Raw genomic sequence first — 17656 nt, forward strand, 5'->3', positions numbered from 1 at the left:
ATTTGTCAACATAAAGCATGGTATTCCTCTCCTAAAATTACCTATAATATCTATTTCTATTTAATTAGGGGAAATATTATGTCATCATTTGAGGTAAATTGAAGGATTTTGTAAGAATTTTGAGTTTTTTTCCTACTGTTTAACATTAAAAGTGACTGCAATCGTGATATAAGCGCCGGGGAAACTGCGAGCACCTGCAAATGTTGAGTTTCATTCTCACAATGATTCATGTTTTCTCTGTCATTTTTACGTTCCCCTGCGGGCCGAATTGGATGTGCCAAAGGGTCGGATTTGGCCCCTGGGCCATGAGTTTGACACAAGTGACTTAAAGGATCTTTTTGTGAACTGCTTGCAAACTACACAAAGCAAGCTGATGGCAACTGAATTTATTCAAATTAGTCTATATTTTGAGTGGGAAAACAAAAAAAAGCTTCGTTAAGTTTCATTGTATCAAGACAAAAAAGAGAACAAGTAGGAAATTCTGTCCGTCTTAAAATTAAAAGAATATTTTCAAAAACTAAATGCTAGCCTCCCAGTAACATCATAAGCACTGAGTTATTCTAACAAGCACCACAGAGAACATCTGTAGATCTACAAAATAGTGAAACTGAGCAGCAACATATGTGGCACAGTATATAACAAAATAAAGGCTAATGTTACAGGCTACATAACTTGTGTGTCACTGACACACAGAGGGAGAACGCCCGCACTGGAGGTTCAGATCTGCCCCCGTGCACCCCACCCCAGTCCGTCAGGCTGGCATCCGTGGTGCCCACCGGCACACCGTGCGTCAGGAAAGCCGGGGGTCGCCAGTTTGCGACACACTCTGGCTTGTCCAGGGATTCAGCCCGCGTGATGCCACCCACAGCTGGAATTCTCTGATGTGGAGGCGACCGAGACACATTCCGAGGATGGCAGATGCCATCAGCCCGAATATCCGGAGACATAATCTGAATCGAACATTTTTTCCCGGTTTGAGATGCGCCAGGCAGGCCCTGAAAGCTTTCAACTGTTGCGTCGAGACAGGAAAGCGTGTTGCTGTGCTGGGGACAAAATGCCAAAAGTAGCCAAGCGGATGACCAGAGATATGTCAACAATTAGGCACAAGAAACACAGAAGAGTCAAATACTGTCGCATTCATGCTCATTCTAATCTGTATAGTTTAAATATAGTTATTAAAACTGAAATAATAATAATTAAAAAAAAAAAAGATAATTGTAGCCACATCTACAACTCCTCCCTAATTGCGGTTTGGCCCAGTGAGCTGGGTTCTAACAGCGGGTTGCTATGGCGACAGATGGACCTAGAGCTGTAGTTGAGAGCAGCTCTTCCCAGTGTCATCAGCAGCGGGAGCAACTCTAGTTCGTCCAGCTCTGTGTTGAGCAACAGTTTAACAGGTCTTCACCCGTTACCTGCTCCACTTTTGACTCACTACACCCGGGAGCAGTCATGGAGTTCACCGAGGAGCACATAGTGGACTTTCTGAGGATGAACGGAGGTAAAGTGATGAGTTCTGTTCTACTCGAGCACTTTAAAACTGTTTTTCCTGCGGAGCCAGAGCTCAGGGCGGCAGTTCGGGCACAGTTTAAAAGCTGCGTGGACCGTGTCGCTTTTGTAAAGAGTGGGACGAAATATGTGTGTCTGAGGAAAAAGTTTCTAATTAATCCTCTTTGTGAAACGGCACCTGAGACGGAGCACGTTTCTACAGAACAGGCGGAGAGCGCAGGTAGTGACGTAACACCACCACCACCTGTGTCAGAGACCGGAAGTGACAGACAGAGGTGTGTTCCGCATGTTTTCCTCCAACTTCCCGAGAACCGGAACGAGCAGAGTAAAGTGGACGACAACCGAACCCAAATGGGGAACATAGGAAGTTGCAGACAAGGCAAGCCACGCGTCATTCCACAAATCACAGTTATCCAGGCGTCGCCACTCCCTGATGATGGAACTGTGTTCAACATGCCCCAACCTGCAGCCACTGGATCCACAGGGCTCAGCAATGCTGGGACTACAGGGTCAGGCAGTGTGTCAGGGTTCCCCAGAGGAACCTTTGAGATTGTCATCTCAGAACCAGGTGAAGACGAAGAGAATATCAATGAGGTTTGCCTTGACACAGACCATTTGTCTGGCAGCGGGAGAATCTCCCCCAGGGAAAGCCGCAAACACTTCATCGAGGTAATGATGAATAGCTCTGCTGATGTGAAGCGTCTCACCAGGTGTGACAGCGACGTCTCCTCATTGGTGTCCTCCACCTTGGAGGAGGACAGGACCTTGGTGACCCTGGACCCAGTGGAACACGAGTGGATGTTGTGCTCCTCGGATAGCGAGTGGAGCAGTCTGCAACGCCTCTTGGTCACTGAACCGAGTCTTGTCTTGAGAAAGGACTTCGTCACCGGGTTCACCTGCCTGCACTGGGCCGCCAAGCACGGCAAACCTGAACTCATCGCCATGATCGTGAACTTCGCCAAACAGCATCACGTTCCAATCAGCGTCGACGTCCGCTCCAACACGGGCTACACGCCGCTGCACATCGCCGCCATGCACGGCCACATGGAAGTGGTGAAGCTATTGGTCGGTGCCTTCAACGCTGATGTGGAGATCAGAGACTACAGCGGAAAGAAGGCCTGCCAGTACCTCACCAATAGCGCCAGCCTGGACATACGAGATATCGTTGGAGCGTACGAAACCCAAGAAACCGACGACTCGCACCACAAAGATACCCCTCGTTGGAAGTTGGCCCAGATCCTCCAGGCCAACCTGAAACCTACCTGGATGCTCAACTCAGAGGACTGTGTTCCTGCAGACAGGGAAGGTGGACCCAGGGAGGTTCTCCTGAGGAGGAAGTCATCTCTCAGCATAATGAAGCCCAAGTTTCAGAGGATTCGACAGAGGACGTCGCAATTGGTCCATAGCACCTCGTTTGGAGAGAAAAAAGAAGGCGAGAGGGCAAAGAGGCACTCGTTTTTGTCTCGACCCAAGACGCATTGGTTTGGGTGACGTGTAGCTAGTTACTCATGTTGGGACTTTTTCAGGATCAAAGTACAAACTACTTGGATAAATGAGTACAAGCGATATTTTTTTATGGTGTGGGTCAAATTTTCCACCAGCATTAACAAGTTGTGACAGTTGGTTTTTTAAAGGGCACAATGAGATGGGCTTTCATTTGTTACATGAAAATTGTTACATTTTTGTCATTTTCAGTCATTATTGGTCCTCTTTTAAAAATTGGAATTTGTCCATATTCCAGCAAGTTAATTTGTTGTCTTTTTTTTTAATATATATGTATGGGTTTCGTTTATTCAGGAAATGTTTATCTCCTGGCATGTTTTGACTGTCAACTGCCAGTCATCCTCGGAGGTGATTGCTTTGCTGTAGCGCTACAAGTTCACTAAACAGGAAAGCATCAAATGAGATCATCTTATGAAATAACTCGTAGGGTTGCATCAAAGCAATCACCTTTGAGGATGACTGGCAGTTGACAATTTTTTAAAATAACTTTTTATTGGAGAGTCTAACTTATGTCTTTTGAAAAGTGCAATAGGAATAAAGTTTATTATTATAAATGAAATTATTTTTGCTTTAAGCGCGATCATGTTCACTTGCTGCCAATAAATGTTATTGATTTCACCTGTCGTTGAATGATAAGCCAATCAGCATAGGTCGTGGCACTACTGATTTTCTCCCGCTCCCAGCTGTCACTAAAGCTTCTTGGCTCTGTAATCTGGATCACATGATCATGGGGGAGTGACACCAGAGTGTATAATTCACGCAACAACAATGAGCCAAAACACGTAACTACTGATGACATCATCGTAAACGGCGTCGTCATTGATCAGCGTTGTTGTGTCCGTTTTAAACCCTTGAAGTAATCAAGTATTCATTATCATTATGCCGTCAAAATGTTTTATTTTTATTTTCTGAAAGCTTAATTGTAAGCACACTTCTAGAGAAACACTGCAGTTGTCAAATTACTTTGGCTGTTTACAATTCATGGACTTATAAAGCAAGCAGACAATTTATATATGTGCAAATAACCTGTTACTGATGAAATATTTCTGTATTATACTGTTTTGTATTCCACTTGCCTTTGTTATATGATGACGCGCAGTTTGTAATCTGTACATTTACTGTATTTTTTCTATTCTATTTCTTTTTTTATGATGAAATGCTGGATTTTATTTGTGAAAACAGCTGTGAAATACATGCATAAACAAAACTGGACAGTGCAGTGACTCAATTCTTTATTCCTAACTGTTTTTCACCTGAAGCACAGCTACGCTATGTCAACTAAAACATAAAAGAAGTTGTTAATTAATTTCCAAACCTCCAGAATGGTGACGTTTGCTTTTGTGTTTAAATATAAAACCGAGCGTAACCACATCAGACATCAGCTTTGTGTCTATTCTTATTCGTGGGAAATGCATACAGGGTGTTATCCACTAGATGGCAGTACTGCTCTTCTCTTAATAGAACACTTTATTTGGTAGTTTTGGTAAAGTGTAGTTTGTTTTTCTTCCTCAGATTTTGACATTGTGTATGTTTTTCTCTCATTGTGTATTTTTGTTGTTATTCTGGAGTCTTGTGTTGGTTTTGGAGTCGTTTTGTGCGTTTTTCTTGTCTATTTAGGGATTTTTCTGTAATTTAATATGTTCTGGTTAATAATTTTGGATATTTCTGTTGTCTTGGAGAAAATTTGCGTGTTTTTGTATACTTTTATGTCCTTTTTGTGTACCTCTGTCTTGTTGGTTTTGAAGTCATCTTGTGTATTTTCCTGTTTAGTGTATTTCTGTTGATTTGTAAATTTTTTTTGGTTTCTTAGAATACTTTTGTGTTTTTCATTTTATGATTTTTGGAGTAATTATGTGTATTTATGTTGTCGTTTTTGAAGTCATTTTGTGCATTTACTTTGGAAAGTCATACAAAATTACACTGAGGGCCACCAATTGCCCATATATTGTATAGGCTGTGTTTTTTAAAGGTTGTTTTGGTGATGAGCATACATTAGCGGTAGTGATACTTAAATTTTGGGAACTTTTTAGGTCCTTAAGCCATTCTAGTTGAGCACCATTGTACATATAAGGTTCACACGGCAGATTATAAATGGGTGCATCAGTGTAAGAAACCTTTTTTTTTTTTGCAATGCATTCTGGGTAATGTTTCCCATGGCTGCTGTCTGAACACAAGTCATGACTCGACATAGTTCATACATCATATTTCTGTTCCCATCTCAGTGATAACATTTGGCACCTGTTCACTCCTCACATTATCTTTAAAAAATTACTGACATTCCACAACATTTTTCTGCAGTTTTATTCTTTAACACGTACATACAGTCTTTGATCACATTTTGAAATAAAGGCAAATTAAGCTAACTTGTTAATTGCATTTCATTACTGTGCACAAAATGAGTATACAATGTTTATCATAGCTTTTTTTTTTTCCTAGGGTTTTGATGCGTGACTTAGTTTTTGTTGGTGTTTTGAAATAACTCGTTTTCATTTAATGCCATGAAACTTGTGCAATATTAGCTTTTTCACATTTTAACTAACTTTTGAAATGTAGACGTGTACGTATTGAATGTGTGCATTTAAAAATGTGGCCCTGTTTTACTAAATAAATACTGTCTCTAATTTGAACAAATCCAAACAAAAAGTCAAATATATGTATATATATATTCTTTTGCTTTATATTAGGATTAGATTTATAAGTTTAAAACTACTAATATATTTTTATTTTAGTAATATTTTAAGAGGTCTGTGCAAATAATTGGATTATAGAAGGGGAGAGGTTGTGTTTTAACACGTCCTTCACTGATTTTTTATTTTTTATTTTTTTTTTTAAGGACCAAATTGTTATAAATACCCAAGTAAACTACATCACATTAAAGTAATCAGTGCAACAAAATACTGAATGCTTCATAAAAACATTTTCAGGTGTGTTACATAAGTTTCAGCAGTTTGTGACGGTCCACGTTCAATGGCTGTAAATTATTTTTACCTCATTGGACTCACAGGAGTTACACTTACACAAAATGTTTGATAAGAACCACTTGAAATGAGAGTTAAGGCTGTGTGGCTTTGGTTGGTTGAATATCTCAGGTGGCCTGAAGTCCTACGAGCTGGCAACTCTTCTTCCACAGCACCGCCTGCAGGTCGCTGTCATAGGACAGGTCGGACGACTGCTTTTTCTCCCCGTTGTACAGGTAGCACCCGCCAACACCCTCCATCTCAGAGGCTGCGGCAGCGTAGACGGATATAGATGCACCTTCTGCGGGGCTCTGCCAACACACACAGAGAATGACACTTAAATATGAGAAAGTTTGAGTGATTGAAGCTGTTAGTTGAACAACAGCTACATATATCATGTAGTTACATTCTCTGTCCAAAAGGGGGTGCTAGTCACAGGAGCAGATGGGTACAATTTGTTACAAGAAGTTTATTAAAATAATTGCAGTATAAAAACTAGTGTTATGATACTCTTTAAATAAAAAAAAAAATAATTATACCGACACCCATTTACATAGTATCGGCTTTTTTTTTTTTTTTTGACCCCTGTGTCTTACCCTAAACAGTATCTTGGCCACAGGTTTTTTGAGTGCCCGGGCGAGGGCCCACAGGTTGTCGTACAGCGCCGTGTCCACCATCCCAGGGTCCACAGCAGTAACAGTGACGTTGAAGCCGCCCGTCGTCAGCTGCTCCTGTAGATAGTAGGTGAAAAGGACCAGGGCCACCTTGCTCTGGGCGTAGGCACCGTGGGAGCTGTATAGTTTCCTGGGCACGTGATCAAGTTTAGATTAGCTTCGTATTTAACATATCACATTCATGCACTTTAGATAATTGGTCTAAAGATGAATAATTGGTGTCAAGAATGTCTTTGGAGCAATTCACATCAACTTTTCGCCTCTTTTTCCATGGGGGCATTACCATTTTGGAGATTTTAGCCAATCAGCATTCACTTATGATCTTCTCAATTTGATGTTACGCTTACCAGGAAAGAAATCTACCTTTAAAAAATGACGGTGGGCGCAGCATTTGGATGCCACTTTCAGTCATCTTGCTACAGATCTACACATGCCTTTCAGCTGAACAAGGTAGATACTTTATAACAGGGAAGTTACCGTACACTTATAACCTCATAAAATTAGATGTAGTTGTGTAATTGGAGCACTTTACGTAGTCACAACATCCGTTTGTCAAACTGTGCATTTAAAGTGTTTTTTCTTGCTTATGCAGCTAAGTTACATATAAAGTAATAGTGTATAAGCTGTTTGTAATGTGGGTTGAGGATCCCTTTGTTTTCACTATTGGAGAGAGCACAGTTGACCGAGTCAAATTCCTCGTGTGTACAACATACACTTGGCGAATAAAAGATGATTCTGATTCTGATTCTGACCCTAGCGACACAGTTATCCATTTATGTCTTGTACCTCCTGTTCAGATCATCCAAGTGTACAACTCCAGCGTAATGTGTGGCCGACGACATGTTAATGATTCTTGAGCAGCCGCCTTGTCTCCCAGACCTTTTCAGCAGGTCCAGAAGCAGGTTGGTCAACAGGAAGTGGCCCAAATAGTTAAGACAGAAGTGAAACTCAAAGCCATCTTCTGTCGTCTTCTCAGGAACCATCATGGTCCCAGCTACAGGATGAAGAAACAGTGTCTGTAGAAACTCAACCCAACTCTTGTTTCACATTGAGTTTTTTGTAGCCTACCGTTGTTGACCAGAACGTGGAGAGGCAAAGCTTTGGATTTGAAGGTATGGACGAACTGTCGTGTGGACTTGAGGGACGTCAGGTCCAAGTAGATGAACTCAGCTGGGACGGGCATTAAAATGTGTTAGTGCAGCTTGGACAAATGCCCCAATATTACAACTGATAAGAAAATGTTGTCTTGTGAAGAGTTAAACACACCATTTTCTGAAAAGTTTTGTGTATTCCATTGTGGGATGTGGAGTCCCATAGTGGCTTTAAAACAATGTCTGTTGTGACATTCAATGTTTCAGGACTTGGCGTCCTTCATTACAACTGTCCATAGTTAATGCATTGCTATTTGCCACAACTGCAGTGGCAAGAAGTTATGCTGGAACAAAGTGTTCCCAAAGCTGTAGCCTTATTTTTGGTTAATATTAGATATAGAAAGTTAAACACCTACGAGGCTTCAGTCCTCTAAAGCTTCTCCTTCTATTCCTTAAACTTTGAAAAATCACGGGTGAGCTGTGAGTGATTTAAGAAAAGTAAGTAGTGAAAATGTTAGATTTTTAATTGAAGACTCAGTGTGGACACTTACCTTTCCCCTTTCCACCTTCGTTGATCTTTTCCACTGCTACAGCTCCCTCTTCTTTTTCATTTCCGGCTGAGATGACAGAAAGGCTTCTTGGGAAGGTATCCATCTTATATTCACGCGTAGCCTACATCTGCTACTGCCTTGTGTAACCATTTAACCTCAATTTACTATCAGGTCAGATTTAATATAGAAAACTATTCATTTTTTAAACACCTATGGTTGTTGTGTCAAGTGACTTGCCAAAGATAAATGCTTGTATTTCAAACTTTGAAACATGACGGTGACCAATTGATCACAAACTGTAGATCTTTCCAAAAGTATAGTAGACTAACTTCATTCATACAAGACAAATAACATAAAAATAGTTATACCTGTGTTGAAGAAATGTGCAAGGGCATTAGCTGGATCAGTATCCTACCTATGATTACATGCATGCCGATGCTTGCCAGATGTCTCGCAGTTTCAAAACCCATTCCTCTGGTGCCCCCAGTCACAATGGCAACCCTTCCATTTTGCTTGGGTAAGACTGTGTAGGAAGAGACAGCACCACATGAGAACATTTAATTGGGTAATGTTTCCAGTGGCAAAGTTTAAAGTCCTCAATACAGTCTCAAAGACCCTAATACTCAAGCAGAAAATCAAACTAAGGCAAATCAAAACCCTTAACTGAGAGGCAGGATTGGTTACTAATGCCATTTGTGTTTTTTTAGACTTTGCTGTTTGAATGTTTTAAGTCGCACATAATTTTGTGCCGCCTCGAAAGCAAATATATTAAATGACAAAAAATAAAACCAAATGAGTCCAAAAGCACGCAAAAGAAAAATGCACAAAAAACATAGGAAATAACAAAAATACAAAGACAGAAGGAAAAAAAAACACAAAATGATGACAACCCCCAGCAAAATAAATAAATAAACCCTTTGTTCTCGCCTGTATTTATAATTCCATTGGTAATTATTGTAAATCCTGATGATAGTTGTAGTTAATGTAGACATATATACAGCCCACATTCATTCATTCCTTCAACTACTGATTCCTTTGAAATCAGTAGTTGAATGCTAAGACGAACAGCATCTTTCATTTAATAAAACGCTTTGTAGAAGTCATGCAGATTATCAACATCTTCACTGAAATGGAGACGACGACACAATTTTTTCCAGTTTATTTACAACTGTTTCATTCAATACTTTACAAATACATTATGACGTGTTCAGTGCATAAACACATTGAAAGTGAAAATGTAAATTTAGCTACAGCTGCTAGCAGAATGCTTAAAAAAGAGATTGTTCCACTTTTGTGTACTTGGACTTGTGTGCATTCCTGTAATCCACATTTAGTTGATGTGACTATTTTGCTATACATCTTAATGACAAAAAAAAGATTATGAAAACAAAGTATATTTAGCATTTTCACACTTGGCATGCTATGATGCATTGCTCTTTTGGTACTCTTGGCTGAGAACTAAAGCACTGAACCAGAATGAACTCATCCTATACCACAAAAATTACAATTCTGGCCTAGTAATAACATTTAGCCTTACACAAAGTGAGTTATGACACATACTATACTGTAGCTTAGCGTATTAAGATTTAGAAATAAACAACCATACTTTAATGACAAGTGTAGGAACGCCTATATTCCGTGAATGCGGAAAATGCTGAATTCACGGTCTTAAATGAAAAAAATCAATCTGAACCTTTTGGGCCTGATTATAACATGGTATACGTCACATGCATGTATTGAAAAATTGTAGACTGAGTAACAGTAGGTCATACAAAGCTTTTGTGAATGTGTGGAAAGTCTTTGACCAATAGGCCTCAACACTTGATAAAAACACAATCAAACATTAATGAATTCATCCTCGCAGGGTTCAGGGTCGTAGTAGCTTCGAGAGTTTTCATACAGGAAGACCTGCTGATCTACCTGAGCTGGTGAGAGTCTATTTCTTTTCCCACACAAAGCTGTACCAGATGAGCTAAACAGCCGGTGGCACGGTACACTGGTGGAAGGAACACACCAGTACTTTTGCAACACCTTCGAAAGAGTTGGGAACAAGAGTATGTGACTTGACCACCATAGCAATGGGTCTTCATTCAGACCAAGAACCCTCTGTGACTTGTAGTTGCTCAGCTCTTCTGCTATTTGAGCATGAAGCCCCTCTTGACCTTGGTCAGAATCTGGCTGAAAAAAAATGGCAGCCAATGGATTATCTTCTGTTGGCTCTTTATGCATGGCGTGTCTTTTCCTGGGTGGTTCATCAGACATCAAAGACAAATCACTTGAGAATGTCTGCTCGGAGATTTGCCTTTCAAGGATTGTTTTAGCCTCATCGATGACTATGCTTTCAACCTTTGATAGTTCTTGCATGTTCAGGAATGGCAGCTTCTTGTACCGAGGATCTAAAAACGCAGCAATGTTGAGAAATGTGGAAATCTCTTGAGTTTGTTGAGCATTTTGTAAATAGGTGCTAGATAAGACTTTGGAGATGACCTCCTTGGTCATGCTAATTTCTTTAAGGTCCCCATCTTTACTTTTGAGGGTAGTGCTTAAGAGCATATGAAGCACAGGTTTCACCATGCTGATGGTTGGATATCTGCACGAGGTCATCATGTTTACAACAGCCTTAAAAGGCTTGAGGACTTCAAGCAAGCTATCCAACATGGCCCAGTCAGGACAGTCAAAGTTGAATTGGTGGCTGCTGGAACTCTCCAAGAGAGTAGCATCCACAGCAACCTGGTGTTGCTTCAGTCTTTGCAACATTGCCAGTGTGGCAAACCAGGTTCTGCCCCTATCACTGATAAGTGAGCACTGATCCAGAGCATGCTGCCTTTGCTTTTCTCTCAGGAGAAACATCGCAGATTCTTGAAAATAATCTACCAGTTTGCGGCAAGATCCTAAAAAGCAGTCGACACGTGGTAGCTGAAAAGCTTCGTCCATTGCACGGTTTATGGTGTGCCCAAGGCAAGGCATCTGCACCGACAGCTCCAGTAGGGAGCAAGCTTTCATAATGTCCATCGAGTCATTAGTGGTTGCACCAATGACTTTATGAGTTATCCCCCATTCTACAAAGGCATTGTACATTGCTCGGGTGATGTTCTCAGCTGTGTCATCTTTCAGTTCAAAGGTTTTAAGACACTTGTTAATCATGAAGAAGCCTCTTGAGTTATTGTAATGAAGAACATGTATGAAGAGGGAGATGTAGGTTCTGGACTGGGTTTGGCTTTGCCACAGATCAGTAGCAACACCGCAATTCACAACACCCGAGATCTCGCTGAAAACAACATCCCTGGTTAGGCAATACATTTGAGGAACCATTTTATTAGTAATGTCGCTTTTGCTTGGGGGAGTGTAACTAGGATCTACAGTACTCACAAGAACCTTAAAAGTGGGCTCTTCAACTACAGACACAGGGTACAACCCCTCACAGATAAAGTTAGTGATAGCTATTGTCAGATTATTGTGATGCTGGTTTTCATGGTCTAAATGTGGCCTAAAGTTTGTTTCCTGGGATTGTTGTTGTGCTAGAGGACATGGGGCCTCAGTCTTAATTCTGGAAAATGCTGTAGAGAACGCCTCGCGCATCTGAACTGTGTTGCTCTTAATGAACTCGCTGAACTCCACAGGATGGTTCTTCTCAAGATGGTAAGCCAGGTTGGAAGTGTTTCCAGAGTAAGCGATTTGGCTCATACATACACGGCAGTATATGCGCTTCCAGTGCAATATGCAGCCATCAGCATCCGTGTCAAAACCAAAGTATTTCCAAACTTTGCTTTTGGCCCGAGGGTGGGCCACCAGATTGAGGCCAGCGCAAGACGGTCCTGAACTTTTACCCTCCATTGATTTAGGTCCACCTTGATGTCTTCACTTACTGAGAACCTATCAAAGATAGTAAAACAAACATTACAGAATGATAAAAATTGGAGGCACAGTGTTTGGTCAGCCACTTCCTTTAGTGTCAACAAATATTTTCCACGCTAACCATCCGGCAAAATGGTTACTTTAGGAAAGTTTTAAGTCGACCATTAAGATTGCTTTAGTTTTTTAACTTTTACATGCTAATATTACTGTGTTGATTGTTACTGTAGATATTTATTCAGTTTTTCTAATTTGGTTTATTTTTGTCAGGTTTTATTATTGATTTAAAGTAGGGATGTAACGATTAATCGTAAGGCAGTTAAAAATCGATTCATAGGTATCACGATTCATATCGATTTTCTGAAAATTTGAATCACAGTACTTTTTTTTAAACAGCAGAGGACTCTTGTCCAAATGCTGAGGCGGCGGGCGGAATCTGCTACTACTTTCTTTCTGGCCGCCTTCTACTCTTAAACATGTTCATAAATGATTCCTTACCCCTTTAACACCGAAAGAATATCTGTAATATTACGTGAATATCTGTAAAAGTCACGTTTTTCTATTAGCTCTGTGTGCTCGCAATAGCATCTCTTCTTCACTGCACAGAATAGCTGCATCCCAACCGACCACTGGGTTACCAGCGCCCTCTGCTGGTAAAAGCAAATATCTCACGTAAATACAATGCAGACCAGTCCAGTTGTTAAGGCACAAAATACATTTTCAGTTGCACTTTTAAAAAGAAAAATAAGTATTATGCAGTTTTGCATTGTTTACTATAGAACCAGAATTTAAATGAATAGGCTTCTTCTTCATTTGTATTATTCCTTTATTTATTTCATTCAAGATTTGTTTTTAGTTAAATTGCATTGTTTTGAATAGTTTATCAAGGGATTATTTTGACAATGAAAATAAAAGGGAAATAGTACAGTATTTTCTAAAATAAAGGAATATTTTTCAATCATTACTTGTCTACAGTCCCATTTTGTAAAATAAATCGTGAATCGAATCTTATCGGGAGTTGAGTGAATCGTTACATCCCTAATATAAAGTTTTGAGCTATGCATTTTTATGTTGTTTCTACATTGCTAGTGTCTTAGTCATATACTAGGGGTTAAGACGGTAAATTCTACAACTCATGTTAGCTCTAGCATGCTTACCATCATGCCACATTTTTTCCCGCCAATCTTGAGATATTTGAGCAAACTGTTTCAATTTCTTAACAACAATTTTTCAATTTATTTAATCTCTACTAAGCATTTTTCTGCCTTGATTATGAGATGTTTAGTATCTCAGTAATTAAATGAAATTAGGGAAATCTGATAAAAACAGAAATTGAATTTGGGAGAATTTGAAACTAAATATAAAGTTTACTTGTTCTATAAAATGAAACGTACACGTAAACGCTCCACTGCTCAGACAGCACATGGACTATTGTAGAGATGGTGATTACATTTAATGTGAACTTTGTGTAGCACTTGAGTGCTGAATTCTTGAATGGATTATCCAGAGTATAAACCACAAATCTTTCACACAGAGTCTTCTTTGTTCCCTATGCCATCACATGATTTGACTCTAAAATATACAGTTATGGAGTGTGTAGAGTTCTGTTCAAATAAGTGTAGCTGCTGCAATTTTATATCCATAGAAATTAATCTGTACTTGAAAAATTCAGTCAGTGATCTGGACCAATACCATGGGTTTAGGAAAAATGGGCAGAATTCACAGAATGAAATAGTTCAGCAACATGGAATATACACTTACCCATGTGTTTTGGGAAAATATCGCACATTTTCACCACATTAGCCCAATAAACAGGTAGTTCAATGTGTAGCAAATGTTACAAGACAAAAATCAATAATATATAGTCTTACACCGTGGGACTCACTGTTAAAGCTCTACCTCTTTATGCATTTTACATATGGAAACTGTGCATATTTCTGTAAAATAAATTAAATGTTTTAAAAAGCACAATCGGGAAATCCTTAGCCATGACAGACAAGTTAGCATCTCAAAATCAATTCAAAAATACACAAATTTAACAGTTTTTCTTTCCTGTGTAAATGCTCAGATTGGTTATTTGTCTAAATGTTAACATTATTAGTGATTACTATAATAAAATTTACCATCTATGCGGTGTAATAACCTTTTTTTTTTTTTTTTTAAAAAATAAAACAAACAAAAAAAACCTGAAAACATGCATAACATTTTAACCATATTTTTTTTTTTACCATTTGAAGCTTTATAATGTAAATGTTTTTGTTGAACGCATTCCTTTAAACAAATACAGTAGATGCCGTTTTGAGCAGAATAGAATAAACCGTTATTGATAAGTTGTGTTGTTTTATTGTCATACTTGTGCCGAATTGACCGGACAGGGGTTAAAACAGGATTCACTAATCCAATTTTAATCTGATACAGTTTTCTATGGCAAAATGCAGATTTATGTTTTTTAAAAAAAACGCGTCTTTTTTAAACGGAGTTTGGTGCGCACATTTTTTTTTTTAACAGAAGAATAAATGTAATATTTCAAAAAGAGAGAATGTTGACATACAGGTAAAAGCAGGCAGTAGGTGTTCTGACCTGGTAGTGTGAAGGACCTGTTGAACATCTGATAGATGAGAACTTTGATCCCACACATGTAGAGTCTGAGCAGCGGCCACAGCACAGCCTGAAGCCACATCCCGCAGCTTCCGCCCTCACGGTGTCTCAGCAAAATAAGTCCCGCTCGCTGAAAGACCGGCGCTTTATATACACATGGTTCCGCCCTCCGTGGACTCTAAAGCAGGGGTTCTCAACTGGTCTCACCCTTGGGACCCACATTTTGCCACGGTCATTAAATTTAAATTTATTTTTAGAATTCAACCAACCTAATTTAGTTTTTTTTTTTTTTAATTAAAAAAATAACTGTGGATCCTTAAAAAGTCTTAAAAGGCATTAAATTAATGAATCTAAAAATAAGGCCTTAATTGTCATTAAAATTTCTTAAATCAATGTTTCAAAAGTCTTAAATTTTAACACATAAGAATGAATTTGTGATTGTAATTAGGCTCTCATTTCAAATAAATTGTAACATTTATTTATTTATTTTTTAATTCAATTTTTTTTATTATTCTTGATGGCGACAAAAAGTCTTAAAAAGTGTTGAATTCAATTTGACTGAAGCTGTAGGAACCCAAAAATAAATCTATATATTTCCGTGTGCGACATGCATTTCACAGCATGGCTGTCAATAGAAAAGTTTCTTTCAAAATAAAAGACAAGTCCAATCTGAAACGTTAAGTATTTATTTGTTGTTGGCCAGCTGTCCGCGACCCACCCAGTACAGGTCCGCGACCCACTTTTGGGTCCCGACCCACCAGTTGAGAATCGCTGCTCTAAAACATGGGTTAACGTAATAAAGTTTGTTCTGGTGCTCAAGGGAGTCGTTAGTACTGATGTTATACATGTTTTTAAACTGAAAATGAATAAAAGCAGCACAACTGAACTAAACTAAGCGTTTTAAAGAAATTGCATCTTTGTAATTACTTACAACAGTTGCTATTAAAGCACTGAATGTTCTGTTGTCCTACAGCAGGGGTCGTCAAACTCATTTTAGTAAATGATCAGCAAAATAATTATTGTTACGTTTTTTTAAAATACGGGTATTTGGAGCTGAAGTAATGCAATGCATCCGTTAAGTATTCACAGCACGTACATTTTTCCACCTTTTGTCATGTTACAGCTGGGGCTGGGCGATATGGACCAAAATCTCTCAATATTTTTTTTTTATTCTCATAATGGCAATATATGATCAATCTTGATTATTTTAATTTAAATATAGTCTGACCAGAAAGACAATTCAAGGTTAAATTTGCTGATACAAAATGCCACACAGATTCATTTATTAACAAACAGTTGCATAATATGTGCCACTTTTGACTTTTTCTCCTATAAGGGACAGCACGTGTGAGTGAGTTCTGTACTACGGCTTGTTTAGTGGAAGATCTGGGTTAGAACGCTCCCAGAAAGTCATCTAAATGTGCTTTTAATGCTGTTCTGAGAAATGACAAACGCAGTAACTCCTAAATATATAGAAAATATATCTATATTGATATAGGCAATATTGGGATTTTCTGCATTGCCAAATAGAAAACTTGATATGTTGTAAATCTTTTAGTCACCCTTTGCGAATTAGAATACCGAATTTAAAAAGGAAGTTTAATGTGATTTGTGCACTTATTCTTGTTTTTCTCAGGTGTTTTTAACATAACATTTACTTTAAATGCAGGGAATTGTAAAACTTGTTTTACCCTTTTTGAAAAGTCCCTGAGGTTGGTGATAATTGGTCAGTTATTTTTTGACGTTCATGCCATGCCTACTACTGACACACAGTTGTGCATTCAAACATGGGGAGGATCAGTAGTGCATTTGTGCTGCATTTGTGCTGGTGACGTGTGACGGATCAGTTGGAATCACACAATCCTTTTCATTTAGTAACAAACTATTTCCTTTGCGGCGATATTTCACGGCAAACACAAGTTTTCTGCATAATTACAAGAATCTAGTCTTCGTCTATCTTAGTTTTGCAGCCTTGATGTTTTTTCCTGGAGCAGACATGAGCAACTGGTGGCCTGGGGTTCCACGTGGTCCAATTTTGTGCGGCCCTCACAACAAATTCTCAAAATTCTAAATTCAAGAAGTTAGAATGAAATAAAAACTAACATAATACATAAAATAACTGTAAAAACACACAAATTAACTCCACATTAAATGAAAATGCACAAAACTTCAACAGAAATGCACAAAAGTCACATAAAATAACCACTTACATAAAACAACTCCAAAGACACACAAAGTAGCAACAGAATTACACAAAATGACTTAAAAATTCACAAAATGACCATAAAAGATATATATAACTGTTTTAAAAAAATACACCAAATGATTTTCAAAATGTACAAAACAACAAAAAAACACAAATCATTAACAAAAATGCACAACATGACCATGGTCACATAGAATAACCACTGAAAACACAAAACAACTACCGCAAACTGTTATGAAACAACTCCAAAGTGAAAACACAATTGTGCAAAATGACTCTAAAAACTAAAAAATTGATGACAAAATTCTGAAAATGACAGAAAGAATCAACAAAATGACCAGAAATAACACATCATGGCATGTCAACACAATTACACATAATGACTCCAAAAACTAAAAAATCTACAACAAAAATCCGAAAATGAATAAAAAAAAATGTAAAACACACATGACTCTGAAAATGCAAAAAATAACAACAGAAATTCCAGAAAGACAAAAAAAAAAAAAAAAAAATTTATATATATATATTTTTTTTTAAATGCACAAACTGATTGTCAAAACAAAAACACAAATCATTAACAAAAATGCATAAAATGACAACAGTCACATAGAATAACCACTTAAACGCACAAAACAACTACAAAAAAACAAAAAAAAAACAAATTATCTCCAAAGTGTCAACAAAATTACACAAAAATTACTTAAAAAACGAATAAATC

At 38.3% G+C, this 17656-nt stretch overlaps 3 protein-coding genes across 3 annotated transcripts; 1 reads left to right on the top strand and 2 right to left on the bottom strand.

Annotated features, from left to right (window-relative positions):
* Positions 1 to 1388: 1388 nt before the first annotated feature.
* LOC114476329 (ankyrin repeat domain-containing protein SOWAHC-like) lies at positions 1389 to 4216 on the top strand. Its single transcript, XM_028467722.1, has one exon. It carries the CDS (start codon positions 1450 to 1452, stop codon positions 2995 to 2997), a length of 1548 nt encoding a protein of 515 aa, XP_028323523.1. The 5' UTR covers positions 1389 to 1449; the 3' UTR covers positions 2998 to 4216.
* Positions 4217 to 5976: 1760 nt separating this feature from the next.
* Positions 5977 to 14832, bottom strand: dhrsx (dehydrogenase/reductase (SDR family) X-linked). Its single transcript, XM_028467738.1, has 7 exons — positions 14715 to 14832; positions 8698 to 8805; positions 8283 to 8348; positions 7709 to 7810; positions 7427 to 7634; positions 6563 to 6770; positions 5977 to 6277 (listed from the first exon to the last, which is right to left on the bottom strand). The coding sequence occupies exons 1-7, from the start codon at positions 14812 to 14814 to the stop codon at positions 6095 to 6097; spliced, it is 975 nt and encodes a 324-aa protein (XP_028323539.1). The 5' UTR covers positions 14815 to 14832; the 3' UTR covers positions 5977 to 6094.
* LOC114476327 (zinc finger BED domain-containing protein 1-like) lies at positions 9427 to 14841 on the bottom strand. Its single transcript, XM_028467705.1, has 2 exons — positions 14715 to 14841; positions 9427 to 12155 (listed from the first exon to the last, which is right to left on the bottom strand). The coding sequence occupies exon 2, from the start codon at positions 12114 to 12116 to the stop codon at positions 10119 to 10121; it is 1998 nt and encodes a 665-aa protein (XP_028323506.1). The 5' UTR covers positions 12117 to 12155; positions 14715 to 14841; the 3' UTR covers positions 9427 to 10118.
* Between the last annotated feature and the right edge of the window lie 2815 nt (positions 14842 to 17656).

Source organism: Gouania willdenowi, chromosome 2 (genome assembly GCF_900634775.1).
Source record: "Gouania willdenowi chromosome 2, fGouWil2.1, whole genome shotgun sequence".
NCBI lineage: Eukaryota > Metazoa > Chordata > Actinopteri > Blenniiformes > Gobiesocidae > Gouania > Gouania willdenowi.

What these genes read in the sequence shown, in the direction of transcription:
- LOC114476329 (XM_028467722.1), top strand. Translation starts at nt 1,450, where the DNA reads ATGGAGTTCACCGAGGAGCACATAGTGGACTTTCTGAGGATGAACGGA.
- LOC114476327 (XM_028467705.1), bottom strand. Translation starts at nt 12,116, where the DNA reads ATGGAGGGTAAAAGTTCAGGACCGTCTTGCGCTGGCCTCAATCTGGTG.
- dhrsx (XM_028467738.1), bottom strand. Translation starts at nt 14,814, where the DNA reads ATGTGGCTTCAGGCTGTGCTGTGGCCGCTGCTCAGACTCTACATGTGT. An exon ending in CCACGTTCTGGTCAACAACG is followed by an intron (nt 7,635 to 7,708) that starts GTAGGCTACAAA and finishes TTCATCCTGTAG; the next exon opens with CTGGGACCATGATGGTTCCT. An exon ending in TTGGATGATCTGAACAGGAG is followed by an intron (nt 6,771 to 7,426) that starts GTACAAGACATA and finishes TCACGTGCCCAG; the next exon opens with GAAACTATACAGCTCCCACG.